Below are 15,398 nucleotides of genomic sequence, written 5' to 3'. Positions count from 1 at the left end.
ACGAATATACATTGTGACCTGCACCAAGACAATTAAAACAAAGATTTTGGGATTGGACAAAATTCCGTCGAGTATCAGACATTTCCCTTGAAAAACTTTTACAATTTCGCAAATGATGATCATCAGAACAGTAAATACATTTTAAATTTGAAATATGTAACGCTTTCGGATTAACATGAGTTCTATATTGTGGACAATTCTGTTTAGCTACCTTAGGATCAATAAATTCCAATGAACGTGAGCGGATTTCTAAAAATTCTATAAATTCTTTATATGTTGGTAACAAATTACAATTTTTACTACTTTGAAGTTCCCACTGCTTACGGGACTCGGAATCTAATTTTAAGCTTACAATATAAATAACAATAGTATCCCAAGTACTTACATCTATTGACAAATTTTTAAGTGCAAACATACATTCATTAGTAGTATCTAATACTTCGCGTAACGCTGTAGCTGATTCAGTAGTAACAGTTTTTTGATTCATAAATTTTTTCAAGATGCAATTGGCAAGATATTTTTTGTTGCTGTACCGATCTTCAAGCTGTTTCCAACATAAATTATAATTTTCGGCCGTTATTGGTATGTGTCGCAAGAACTGTTCCGCTTCTCCAGTGAGTTGACATTTTAAATAATGTAGGCGTTGAACGTCATCCAATGTAGGGTTACTATGTACCAGTGACCAAAACAGGTCTCGAAAGCTCGTCCATTCGGTATATTTCCCGGAGAAATATGGTATAGCAATCTTCGGTAATTTGAAACCTTGTTGATTCGAATCTTTTGCGGTGGTGCTGCGCCCTGGCGCATGATGTACAGTGTTTGATTTAACCCTTAAATTAGCTCGAGCTTCCCGCAACTCATACTTATAATCGATGTATAGTTCTTCGCAATTGCCATATGTATCAGCCGTAACATAAGTAGTAGCGTTCAATTTGTCACTTTCCGAAACTTGAATAATTTGCGTGTGAGTTTGCAAAAACTGAGACCAAAGTTCCTCAAGCGCATCCAATCTTGTCAATAAATACGCATCATTCGCTAAACGTTCTTTAGGCGATTTCTTAAAGTTACATCTCGCTTTTGTAATACGATCATAAAGATTGTTTTGCACTTTAATAAAAGATTCCATCTTTTACAATAAACAAATGAACGTTAAAAAAAAACTTTATAAAATTTTCAAGGTTAAATATTTGCAATATGTAATCTAATAAACGAAATATATTAACTATAGGAAATCTGGCATAGATTTATAATCAATATTTCTAAACGCTTGTCTATGCCAATATTAATAAGTAGTAAATTATTTAACGGTTATTGTTTTAAGTTTCAGCTATACACGTAACCTTGAACTATTTAACAAATTCAAATTACATTAATGTTTAACGTTGTACAAATGAATTTCTTTATAGTATGATAATTAGCAAGTTTTGCACATAATTTAACCTTACTGTCCCAATATATTAAAATTCGTTAATTATGATATCTCCAATGTACTCACGGTTTGTCCACTTATTTACTCACTCAATGCACTTATATACACAAAATAACCGCCAGGCGCAGATGAGTCACGATGATAGAACACCCAACTCGATGTCACGTTGACCGTTATTACGTACTATTTTTCGTAATTCACAACTAATTATATCGGTATTGTCGTAACTCCAAAGCCAGTATCCTCCAGTATCGTTCTACTCGTTTATCCGGCAATCGAAGGACCATGAACAACACTCCCTCTTTATATATCGCTGATGGCTTGCATCTACGTTTTCTTTGTTAACGAATTTAAATAATAAACTGCATAAATATAACTTTCTGTATATTTACTTAAACTTGAATGTTAACAATGAGCAATATACACATTTCTTCCAATAACACAGGTTTATATTAACTTTCAACTCAAATTATAGATCGTAATAGATGTGTGCAATATTCAAACGCTAAGACGACACAATGACAAAGCATCTCATGATTCGCGTGAACAAAAATATAGAATCAAATGACGGTAGGTCGTAAACATGACATTGTATATTTATTGAATTTTGCCTGTAGCAAATCTATTTAATTGAACTATAATATGCATAGGCATGTAAGTATTTCATTATGAGTAAAAATTATAGTGTATAGTTTTTATTTCCTGTAAAGATGAGTGTACTAAATTTTTTAGACTGAAAATGAAATTGTGAGGCAATAATCACATTTTATTATTATGAACCTATCAATTCGGACACTGTATTATCTACTTATCTACTCGTAGCGGTACTATATGTTCAGTCAGTATATAGATACATACATTATTATAATCATGAAAAGTGGTGATGGAATTCAGTTTGATTTAATATGGTGTTGCATTTGGAAAGTATTATGTGTTGGTAATTCTATGATTTCGATTTAAGACATAAGTATAATGATGTCATAGCGTCGTTAGCCTGTAGGCTACATTATTCGAGGGAGAGAAATAAAAGCCATTTAAATCTATAATGTTTTATTATAACATATAGACAGTTTTCTACACATCCACCTTACGTTCGCGTCTCGCGCTAAGTGATATGAGCTCTGTACAGGAGGGCGGAGGCCGCGGGCGGGCTCGCCCCCGCCCCCGCCCCACATAAATATAATTCGATACTATGTCCTATCTTATCGCTAACTACGCCGCTAGCCGGCCGCGGCTCGTATACCACGCTTGCGTCTACCGACCGACGATACATTCACAGATATAACAGACGTCACTATACAATATAAAATTCGTTACGCAATATAGAAATAAAAAATAACATGAACTTTAAGATTCTGTACAATATTTATAAATAATCTTCAGTTTTACAACTAATCAGCTTCACGTAGTGTTCAACGCACTGCACGGGTCGAGCGGCGCGGACTCGTATTTACAGGATATGTGACCGTCAGTCGCGCGGCGCGCGCGCCAGCAGCGCCAGCGGCTGCAGCGCGGCGGCCTGGAAGGCGGCGTGTGCGGCCGCGGCGGCGGGCCCGTGAGGCCCGTGCGGCCCGTGCGGCGCGTGCGGCGCGTGCGGCCCGTGCGGCCCGTGCGCGTGCAGCGCGTGCAGCGCGGGCAGCAGCGCGCCGCTCGGCGACGACGCGCCGCCCGCGCCGCCCTCACCCGCCGGTGGGTTTATGCGCTTCTCCTGAAACATTAAAGGTTTTATTAAAAATATTTTTCGTATACAGGGTAATATGTTCAGCTGTATCTAACAGGTGAAATCGGAAACTATAAGGTATATATTAAATTTAAACAAAATAAAAAATATAAAAGACTTTTTTGACGCATGCACATTGACAGTTGCAATATTTTAACTGCTATATTGTTATATTTGTAATAATGAATAGAAAATGCCCATCATACTGGACAATGTCTGCTGAGAGATTTTCCAGTCAAATAAAAAGCCTATGTGTTGTATTTAATAAAAGAAAATGCCTAAGTGTTGCCCAGACTTAATAGCTACACAACACAAAAACATTTATTCAAATCTGTACAGTAGTACGTTTATCTAAAAGCAAACGTATGAATATAAAATACCTTCTGGCGGCGGTTGCAGAACCAGACGCGCACGACCTCCTTCTCCATGCAGAGCGAGTCGGCGAGCGCGGCGATCTCCTCGCTGGTGGGCTTGGGGTTGTGCAGGAAGGCCTTCTCGAGCGCCACGCGCACGCCCGACTCGATGGAGGTGCGCTTCTTGCGGCGCCGCCCCACGGCCTCGGCCAGCCCCGCGCCCAGCGCCGCGCCGCCGCCGCCGCCGCTCAGCGACGAGTCCGCGTCCTCCAGCCACTTCTGCAGCAGCGGCTTCAGCTTGCACATGTTCTTGAAGCTCAGGTTGAGCGCTTCGAAGCGCGAGATGGTCGTTTGCGAGAAGTCGTTTCCGTACAGTTTGCCCATCGCCAGGCCCACGTCGCCTTGTGTGAAACCTGACAAATCATAATTTCCATTATAGTGTGTTTTCTATGGTTGCAATAGATAATTTGTACTTTATTACTTTGCCGGTAAATAATGCATTCAATTACAACAACTAGGTGGAAGTAGTATGTATGTGTCGCAGGTATATTGTTAAAGCAAATTAAACGGTAGGTAGATCTTTATGTAATTTTACGGGGACACTGTAGTGATGTTGCCATAAATCAAAGTATATTGTAAACAAACTTGGCAGCGGGAGACTATAAACAGACTTGGAACGTTGATTTCGGAATTGAAAACGGCCCAATCAGAGATGGCCTCGTAATATAAAGATTAATGAAATTGGCAAAATATTAGAATATCACTAAGATGTCACTATATCCAGACTGTAAAGTTATAAGAAATGAAGTCTTTTGACAATCTACGTTTTATTTATAATATCGCTACTGAAATTTTAATACGAAAGACAAGACAATATTCTTACGACATATTATGTACATTAAGGATAAATCTTTTTGTTTTTACTCTTTTTTTTTGCATTATTTCCGTCGGATTACAAAGATGAGGTACCCAATTTGATCCGACGCTGCTTAAATGTTTTGGCGAAGTGTTCGAGCTCCTCTAAGTCGGCTGTGTCGTCGGCGGGGTCGAGCGCGCGCGGCTTGTGCGCGTGCGCGTGCAGCGGCGAGTGCGCCTGCGTGTGCGCGTGCGCGTGCGTGTGCGTGTGCGTGTGCAGCGCGTGCGCATGTGCGTGCGGCGAGCGCGCGCGGCCTGGCCCCGGCGTGTGCGGCGTCAGGAACGCGGCCGCGCCCGGCGGCGACCCGCGCGGGGACGGCGACCGGGTGTCTGCAACATCGCAACGAACGTTCCATATAACTAAAAATGAACAAAAAGTAAATAATACACTTCACATTACTAGAACACACATAGCTGGAATTATTATTTATATGATGTATCACTTTTAGACAATTACCGGCAGTGGGGGGTGCGGCGTTGGCTCTGGCCTGCAGTTGCTGCAGCTGTTGCGCTGCGGCCTGAGCGACTGCCTGCTGCACCTGCGGAGTTTCGCTGTTTATTATATAACTGCCAAGCAAGTCAAACCCACTAACACAGGCTCTTATATCAACAATGACTATGTTACATATATCATATTATTTAGTAATCTGTGGTAATAAAACAGTAATTTGTAAAAAAGCTACGGTCTATCTATGGCCCCAATTATTTTGCATAATAATGTTTTGTAATTTTATAATGGAAATTACCTGTGTGTGCAATAGGAGAGAGTGTGCGCCGTGCTGCGTCAGCAACAAGTGTTGCAGCTGCGCTAGCGCGTTGCCTGCGCCCGCTGCGTTCTGAAATACACATACACATAACTATTAGCGTCCATTGTTAAGCAAATGTCGCTTAAGTGTAGTTTTTGTAAAGTTATAACATAAAAGTATATAAAATGTTTTTTTTTTGGTTTAAGGCGGGAAACTGAGCTGCTTATGGCAATATTAGTAAATTTGTAGTTTTACAATGAAAAAGGTAAATAAAACTCTATTTAACTCCTTTAAGGTGTGTTTTTGTAGGTATAGGTATATTTATAAGTTCTGCTTAACATGTATTGAATAGGGGTAAACCCTTTTACTTTATCTACATTATATTGTGTTATGTGATCGTAAATGTTTCATAGTAAATGTGGATTGTTGTAAATTGATTTCAACATGTGCTTGTTGCGTAGGTGTTGCGAGTATGTGTGTGTGCGTGTGTGTGCGTGTGTGTGCGTGTGTATGCGCGGGTGCGCGACTCACCAGCACGGCGGCGGTGGCGGCGGCGTGCGGCGCGCGGTGCATGGGCAGCGGCAGCGGCGCGGAGGGCGGCCGCTCGTCGCCGCTCTGCTCGCCCTCGCCGCTCGCCGACCCGTCTGCAACACAACCAACCACATTCACTATATTTCATACTACCGCCAAAATTCATAATTTTAATATACAGCTAGCTTTTGTCAATTGTGTTCTATAATATTTATAACGTAATTTTATTGAAACGGAAACACTTAACTATGTCAGTTATCTAAATGCTTTCAACGATTTCTATTCATTTCTCAACTTTCTCTCCATTTAAATATTAGAAAGAAGACGATTGATCAGATATTTATTTATGTATTTATTATAAGTGTCACCTTATTGTCAGCCGAGAGCACTAAAGCATACAGAAACTTATAAATATGAGGATTTCCACTGGTCAGATTTTGTAATAATATTGTTTTGTGTCAAATAACCTTTTATAAGCATTAATGGCGCATTATGTTAAACTAGCTGCGACCCGCGATTTCACCCGCGTAATATCTTTCGTCTTTATCCCGTGGGAATATCGTGGGAAAAGTTGCCTGTAGTACGTAGATAGCTGGACGTTTGGTACGTAGACGTGCATTCGGTTCAGTAGTTTTTGCGTGAAAGAGCAACAAACACTAACACACATCCTTACAAAATTTCGTATTTATAATGTTAGTAGGATAGTAGAATTATAAATGTTGAAAAATCATTACCTAGTCGTAGAAATCATAAATATGAGATTAGTATAAAAATTAAGACACAGATCGTACATGTTACCACAGATAACATAATCCAATGTCATGTAGGTATACACTTTTGCCGCAATGTGTACCCACTACAAAGGTTCGAAAAAATTTCAATGTAACTTATATAGGTAATGAATTCATATTAAAAGTGACGCTTGTTGTTACTCTATACTTTATTTTTTATGGTACTGTTTTTCTAAATATTTTAACTAATGCTAAAAATGTTGAAAAAAAAAACTTGTATAAATGACAAATTTCAATGAACACAAAAAAGTTATTTCATATAACGCACAGACTTTATATCCCAAAGTAATAATAGCGAATACATACTTTTCACCCTTTATATAAATTGAACAATAAACGAATCGACGCAGCACAAAATCACAATGATATCGCGCGAACACAAAATGGGGTGAATTAATAAGAGTTTGTGCTAAAAAAACCTTTTCAACTCAAAACGTACGGGTGAAGCACATTTGAGCGTGACTCGGTTTTGAAATATGAATATTTGCAATAAAAAGTGCACGATTGTGCTTCGCCGTGCGGCTGCGCGTAAGCAATGCGCCTAATGGATTTGAGTTAACCGTCCTCCGCTGAATTCATGCAAAACCATACTCGTAAATCATTACAGTTACCATTTCGGCGCAACTAAACTATTCCGCTACTCAAATAACACACCAAGTAATTTGAGTCGATATTTCTGATGATTATGATTATGTATTATTATCATTACAAGTCCTATGAATACATAGACAATGATTTTTTATAATTAACTAAATGGTGGTAGCTATAGGTACATGCGTAATTGTGTGAAGTGACTTCACTATACACATATTTTATCTATTTGAATATTCTGTTTATTTTAAGGTTATAAATTATTATATTAATTGAGATCAAACACAATCAAATAATAGACGTATTATCCATCGATTATATATACGTCTATTTAGATAAGAGTTAGCTACCAATACAATATATGTAATAACATAATTTAAACTGCGTTTGAGCCGTGGCTCGCGCTATCTATTGTGCCAGTCGGGAAGGGAGCAAGGAACCCTTTACCGGCCCGAATCACTTTCTCCGAGTCGCGCGACCCTCAAAGAGGTACATTTTTTGCGTGCGCGTGCGCCGCGCGGGCTAATCCTTCCGCGTGGCGCGCACACACATGTAACCCTATCCAGCTGAGACACTTGCGAGTTTCACACCTTGCTCTAAGACAGCTCCATTGTGTTGCGCAACGCGCCACCCAGCTTGGAGCCGCTTATTGTTAAAGGATTGAGCTACAAGTTTCATTTGAGCTTATGTTTCTAGTAAATATTAAAGTTGAACTTAAACTCATTGCAACTAGCTGATTTCTGTTTTGTATACCTGTATAATACCTGTCTCATATACCTATAATAAATGGACGTTTCAATCAATTAAAATTTAAAAATTAACATTATAATCTGTAATCCATTATGTATCAATATCCAGTATGGGTTATAATTGTGTGTAAATAAAACAAATAAGAGGCGGTGAAAAGTCAGTAAATAGAGCTGTAGTGAACACTCACCATGGCTGGGCGGCGGGGAGGGCGACTTTATGAGATCACCGGATTCCTCTGCAACAAGCAAACAATGGATATTAGCAAACATATAATGTATATATATAAATTATTATTCAAATAACAAAAATAACATTAACCTTATAGATTGGCAAACTTATTACAAAAAATATGGACAAATAATTTATTCTTCATTCAGCATTTGTTTTCTCGGACTTTAATCGCGGTACACTAATTAACACTTCACGAAAAGCAGCAAACAAGACAAGTATATTGTGTGAATACAAGGACAAAATTAGCGGGTAAATGAGCTGGTGGTTCGCCTGATGGTAAGCGATCACCACTACTCATGAACATTCGCAGAGGCTCAGACCTCTGCGATTGTGCTGACTCCTTTTAAGGGGTAAGGGATAAGGAAAGGATTGATGACTGGAAAGAAGGAATGGACTGGATGGTGTGAGGAAAAGGAAATGGGCCTGCGGCTCCCGCCATCGCCGAAGGAAACACAGTAGCTTGTAGTACTATTTCAAGCCTATCTACTGCGAGGGTGTGGTACTTCCCCGATGCGAGCTGGACCAATTCGTGCCGGAACATGATCGACTCCCACCTACAAAACTGAATTGTACCCTACGCATTATTTGGCATGTATTGTAAACTATTTTTCATAAAAATATGAATTTACGGCATAAAATAAACAATACAATATAATTGTTACGTCTCAGTCGTAGTTTTAAGATCGTGTTTCAATGTTCTCAGATGTAAGCCTGGCTAACCCAATTACCGCGAAGGTGGGCGAAGCAAGTGTCCTTTGATATAATTAGGGAAGCGAGTTCGCGTGTTAACTTGTGACGTTGGGCTTCGGCCTAATCGCGAGATTATCGGCGGTAAGCCGGCGGCCGGAGCGCCAACCGCCGCGCCGCAGGCCGAGCGGTGACCTGTGGTACCTTGGTGCGTGTCGGTCCCAAAACATAGTCATTGCTTGCTGTGACGTCGCCAGGCAAGAGGGAAGATCAATGCTAACCGCAGGGGACTGGAGTACATGTTTATAATAGTGCTATAAGGTACGACCATTCACAATGTATATTTCATCTCAAATCTATTTGTGAATGAAATCCTCATATAACTTTACATTTAGTCACGTATAAAAGAATAATTTTAATAAGATTTACAGCTATTGCTTGCTGAAACAGGCCCGTTACGAATGATATAGCTATAAACTCTGTTAATTATTTACTTTTACTAGCGACCCGCCCCGGCTTCGCACGGGTGCAAAGCCGATACTCAATACACTACAGAAAAACTGTGAACGTAGTATATAAAAACACACTGCCGCCCCGGCGGTCAGCACCGCCGCAAGCGCTACGTCCCGAAATTTTAAATTTGTAATATCTTCGAAAATATCAATTTAAATCTTGTGCTGTAACGGACCAACTAGATCTATATTAAATCAACAATGTATTTAAGCTATTTAATTGGATAAGAGTTAATCGCTTCGAAAATTAGCCATTATTTGTCGTAAAAAGTAAATGACAAGAAATGTTATTGGGTGATATCCATAGAAATAGACACATAGCGCGTTTCTGTAGGCGGAGTTTTCTGTAGACTTTTCAATGTGTAAAAATATTGAGTAAAAAAAGATACTTAGTTTTGTACTGTATAATAATTCGGACTAAATCAAAGGCCTAATTAGTGAAGTCTTAGTGTCGGTGTATAGCAGTAGGCTCTTGTCCGATATATGGAAATACTCCTTATTTTGTATTGAACCATATTTTTAGGACTTTAGTTCCAGTGTGAGGATTGTTTATTTGGTAACGCTAGGATTTAAGAGTTCACGCTCGGGCGCGGTGCGCAGCGGCCGGTGTCAGCTAATAAGATTAGCTAATTACGGCGGTCAATTAATCCGATAATCTGAAGCAGTACAAGCCTAGCAGCCGCTACTTGATTACAGTTCGATATAAAGTGACGTCACGCTATACAAAATACATATGCGCGATTTCGTTAGCCGAAATTACAATATCGATTTTTAGTATTTTTACTTGTATTTGATTTTTGTAAATTGTGCGAAACGTCGGCTTAATAACATATTGAAAAAATCGCGTTTAAAATCCCTTTAAAAGTCTTTAATTTCTAAATATTGTTTTTTATTATATAAACTAACTGGAACTTGCGGCTTCACTCGAGTGGTACTCGGCTAAAATGTAGCCTACGTATGTGTTAATCCAGACTATAATCAATGTCTGTATCAAATTTCCTACAGATTCCAACAGAAGCGTTTACGTGAAGTACTATCAAACATCCCTACATTCTTACAAACTTCGCGTTTATAATATTAGCAGGATATATAAGTAAGGTATAGCATAGCATTCAATGAACATTTTACTAATTGATGTTCATTGTAACAACGTGATCACAAAGATCAATTGTTCTATGAGTCTTCTACTAGTTCCAGCTACATTTGAAATACACACCAAAAAGTGTTCTCAACGGTTACACACACCTACGCACGTTTAGGAGACTCGATAATAGAATGCGTCCCGTGGGAATGCATATACCTGCGGATAATCCAACAGTCGACAGTCGCGGATATAAAGGATTTGCGAGTGCGCGGGCGCACGCAAATAGAGCCCGTCGCGCAGACGAGGGGCTGACAGCTCGGCAAAAACACAATTTTCGTAAAAAATTATAAAACACGAAGCATTGTGCCGCGCTACTTATTGAATCGTCAGTTTTTTATCGTATCCAGATCGAGTGAGTCGGAAAGGGTACATCCACGTCGGCTCGGATTTGTATAAAATTTATTTTAATCGCTAAAAAAGCGTCAGTTGTCAGTTTCTTTTTATTACAAAAACGTCTCAATCGTATAAAATTACATGATGATTCAAAGAAAAAAAAACAGCAAAACTACCTATTTTTTTAAATAATTCATATATATCTTATTTTATTAAGTATGTACTTTAAGTAGGAAATAAAAAAAGATGTAGATATTGGTATATGAATTGACACTACCGCAATGAGCGGAGCAGCGGATCGACGGGACTCTCGTCTCTGGATCACAGGCTACTTAGTACGAGATAAGCGCTGAGCCTACTAGTATTTTATAAAACGTCAATAACCAATAAATGTAACGAATAATAATGGCCGTATAAAGCTACCAACCAGGAAGACGTAGTATCAAGTTCCTAATAGGAACATAATGTATAAAGACACATAGTACTCATTAGTTTCCCGTCTTGGTCAGCACCACGCGCCTGGCTAGGGATACGCATACAATCAACTGTATATACATAATATGAGCATACAATATACATTTTAAGTTCCTATATAATATTATTAAAAAATAGAGACCTATTGCGGACAATTTAGAACGAGGTTTTGTGAAAATTAAAAAAGACTACATTGCCATTTAATAATGACGCAATAGGTACGAAAATGTTCGTAGATTTATTTAAGGTAGTTGTACTAGAATTATTTTCCAATATAACTTTATTACGATATCCCTGTAAAGAGAGTAATTCTGCCTGTCTATGCCTTTCTTCTTCACGCCTTGAACCACTTAACCGATTGGGAGAAATTTTTTATTAATCCCGAAAATCTCACGGGATCCTAGTAATATGTGTTTAAAACTTCGGGACTGTCTATATTTTTTCTGTGATCACCCAGCTAAAGCGGAGAGCGGAAAGCTACTTGTACCATAAATTCGAAATATTAATCCAAATGATATGAATAAAAAAATATTATTAGTAAAAAAATATTAGCTACCACTTTCTACGAAAATGCGCGGACGGACGATTATGAAATGAGGCACACTCATAGTTGATGTTATAGAAAGGAGTACAAAATGTAAATAAAACTATGGATGCATTTCGAGCACAGGGCGACCACGACGACAAAACAGATACGATATTTTAGTTTAAAAATGATGTTGACGTTATTCTTAACGTAAAGTTTGTTTAGTTTAATTTTAAAAGAAATCGTTACACTTAATTCATAAGTCTTAAATAGTTTGCACATAACAATATTATGAATGGCACTCCACTTACGGTATGCGCAGAAAGGTCGCGAGGAGGCGCGCACGCACGCTGTGAGTACCATGGCTGGCGGTTGGCAGCGACTACGGCGTAGCGGATCGCGCGGTCGTAGCGCGCGGCGTAGCGGATGCGAGCGGAGCCCAGAGACTAGTGCGCGCGATGCGAGGGCCGACAGGCGACTGGCGCCGGGAGCGCGATCCCGCATTCGAATTAAAAATTGAACTTTTTTGTACGAATCCGTTTCTTTTCCGCCCTTAGTGAATTTTTTTCGCGCGTCTCGCCATTATTTCGATTACCTGAGATGAATTTTTTTAAAGCTTTCGCCCGGCGATGCACGTTAAAAGCTGTTTAATTTTTTTATGAAAGGGGAACGACGGGTTCGGCTAACCGATGCGCGAATTCCGATATCGAGTTTGATTGAAAAAAGTTAGAAATCGGTTAAGTTACATGATGCAGCCCGTGCTGCACCCCGCACCCCTTGCTTCTTATTAAGTTTTTATGCTACAAATGATACTCTCCTTTCCATCACTCTATCCTAGTGAGACCGTTAATATTATTAATATATCATTTTGGTCGACGCATATTGACAATTGCTACATAGTACGTTACGAATAAACAGAATGGATTTTTGTTCAAGTTAATAATTAATATGATTTAAGGAATCGCATTAAAAAAATTGCTTATAGACATTTTTGGACATTTTATGTTTGGTAATTTTCTATTTTTATCGTTTACATGTATAATATATTGATCCGTTAAATATAAATTTTAGCGAGGGCGATACGTCGACGATAACGACGCTTTTACTTGTAAATGATCACTGAGGTATATAAAATTTAAGAAACGTATAAAAGCGTTATTTCCGCAGAGCATCGAGAACCGTTTTGAAATGTAAAGTTCGGACATGAAAGTTCAATCAGTGGCGCAAGTGGCTACTGAAAGTATAAACAGCACTTTGTGATGGAAATGCGGCAAACAGCGGCGTCGCTGGCCGCGGCCTTTGAGCTGCAGTGGCGAGCTGTTTATTTAGGCTCCCACATATTGCTACTTTGAATAAGAAATTCGCTCTTTGTACTCGAGAACTCTTTAAGCTGAATAAACTATCAAGATCCGTCTCATAAATGATGTTTTCCTTAGAAGCCACCCTCCCTTCGGTTCACGCTCAGCTGATCGCATGTAAATGAAACTTCATACGCTTTGTTTTGAGTTTCCATCAGCAGATCAATGCAGGTCAGTATGCACAATTTTAGTTTGAATCTGATATTCAGAAGAATTTCCAAAGCTTTTACTTTGAGATGCAGATCAAATAAAATGACGATTTTAAGAAATATATTGCTGCTACGCTGGCTACGGTCGTAGGGTTAGTTTTAACTTAATATATTTTCATAATGTGAGACTCATCATATATTTAGTTCCACACGTGTCTAAGACGCAAGGGAAGGGTTGCGCGCGCGCCTCCTCTCCATTACTCATAATTAATAGATGTCGCCTCATGGCGCGGGGTTGCGGACTTTAATATATCATGATCGATTGATTTCGTACTTCATATACGATACGGCGACATTTAATGCGAACTTAATGTGTATCTAATGGCTATGTAATGTAGGAATACTTTTTTAAATCTATACAGTATATGTACAATCTGCCATAGAAGCAAATCACATACTAATAATTTTGTGAAAATCCGCAAATAATTTAAATGGGTTTTTGCCTCATGAATAAATCGTGTGTTAAAAATAGAAATAAAAATGAAATCACCCGTTTTATAGCGGCTATAAGTGTCACTAACAAGTGTCTTTACATTCGTTGCAGCCCTTCGGGAGGCCCCAACCTGACCCTCCGACCTGCAACAACCTTTTTGTTACGTATTAATATTATAATGTACCGGGGGTCCACTTGTGTTCTCTTCATAAATGTTTCAATTTTTCTCCCATTTTTAACGCATAAATTCTTCTGGATAATTCTCAAATGTAGGTACTGATAAATTTAAATATGCATTAAAATAAACTTGTGTTTTCGTCACTGTGCTCGTATATAATCAATAATACAAAATTATTCAGCCTCTTATAAATTTTCAGACATTAGTTAAACAAATATAATTTTCTAATTTAAAATTCAAGTGTAAAATTGCAAATGTGCAGAATTCTTCTTATAATGACCTGAAATGAAATCCTTTCTCTTATAATTTGCTTTTACGTCTTAAAATAAGTAAATAAGTTTCGATGTTATTTTTATACACAGTTATGGTGACACAGTTTTATTCTTATATGATAAATATTAGAGTCATCAACGTGACTTGGTTCCTTGGTGTTAAAAATACTAAGAGGAATTTCATACGCTGCGGTCAATTAAAACATAGTTACACTGTAACTGAAGAATTGATATGACTATCGTGTAGCTTGTTATGATCATATAATAGGAAAAGGGATCTCAGAGAATCCCTGGGGAAGCGCTGATACTGGCGGCTCCTCCGCCGCTCCACTGACAAACAACACAACCCATTCCCTCTGATTTACATCCCCGGCGCGTAATGAACATCACCAACGACTGTGTGAAGTATTTATGAAGTGATATGTAATGAGGTTTTTGCACCAAACAATTTTGGCTGTATTTACATATTAAGTGCAGTTTTCAAATCATTTGTAAATGCGGTTGTGCACATTGTCACAACTTTTACTTTTATAGAACTTAGTGAACTTTTGTATTATAAATTTAGGTTAATATAAGTAAAAATTTACCTTTAAGAAATTGGCGTATCTGAAAGCTCTTTCTTCAAAGATTGAAAATATGAATTGTTGTTTGAAAAATCGTCGCAAATGAATTAAGTACTTAGTGAACAACTACCTACGAAATTATAAAGCTTCCCTACAATTGCGAAGGAATATTTTTTTAGCAAAATGCTAATTTAATGATATCGTTGTCAGATGTTTAGTTATGAATAGTTAATTAGATATTGCTAATACATAAGAGTGCGGCACACGCACAGGACTACGTTTGTTATTGTTCACTGCAGAATTGATTGAAGTTCGAGTTCAAATAAAATGCAGCGGGATTGGGTTGGAGAGGCAAACAAATGGTTTGCTAGTGGCCCTCACAGCGCGGGTATCTGGGCTCGCGATCGGCGGCAGCAGGAGCCGCGGGGAGGAGGCGGCTATCGGCCGGAGTGCAGCCGTAATGAATTGCGAGTCTTATCGATTGGTATTCAGATTGCATCGCGGGCGCGGGGCGGCGGGGAGCGAGGAGGCCGGCCGCCATGCTGGATTAGCGCGGTATTTGCATTTTCAATTGTATCCGAACGAGGTCACGGCGAAGGGTTGCGCGTGCCGCTAATCCCGTTAACTGGTGCTGTACATAGTCGCCCCCCCC

General features: G+C 38.9%; 1 protein-coding gene across 1 annotated transcript in view; it reads right to left on the bottom strand.

Annotated features, from left to right (window-relative positions):
- Positions 1-2,462: 2,462 nt before the first annotated feature.
- Positions 2,463-15,398, bottom strand: part of LOC119834545 (silk gland factor 3-like) — a 61,681-nt gene continuing 48,745 nt past the window's right edge. Inside the window, exons 3-9 of the mRNA XM_038358936.1 lie at positions 8,014-8,061; positions 5,695-5,807; positions 5,164-5,253; positions 4,875-4,956; positions 4,472-4,777; positions 3,530-3,915; positions 2,463-3,137 (exon numbers count right to left, since the gene is read on the bottom strand). Of these exons, the coding sequence (XP_038214864.1) occupies positions 2,898-3,137; positions 3,530-3,915; positions 4,472-4,777; positions 4,875-4,956; positions 5,164-5,253; positions 5,695-5,807; positions 8,014-8,061 (1,265 nt within the window). The 3' untranslated portion in view covers positions 2,463-2,897. The remainder of the gene's footprint in view (positions 3,138-3,529; positions 3,916-4,471; positions 4,778-4,874; positions 4,957-5,163; positions 5,254-5,694; positions 5,808-8,013; positions 8,062-15,398) is intronic.

Source organism: Zerene cesonia, chromosome 19, assembly GCF_012273895.1.
Source record: "Zerene cesonia ecotype Mississippi chromosome 19, Zerene_cesonia_1.1, whole genome shotgun sequence".
NCBI lineage: Eukaryota > Metazoa > Arthropoda > Insecta > Lepidoptera > Pieridae > Zerene > Zerene cesonia.
This window is presented reverse-complemented; position numbering and strand designations above follow the sequence as displayed.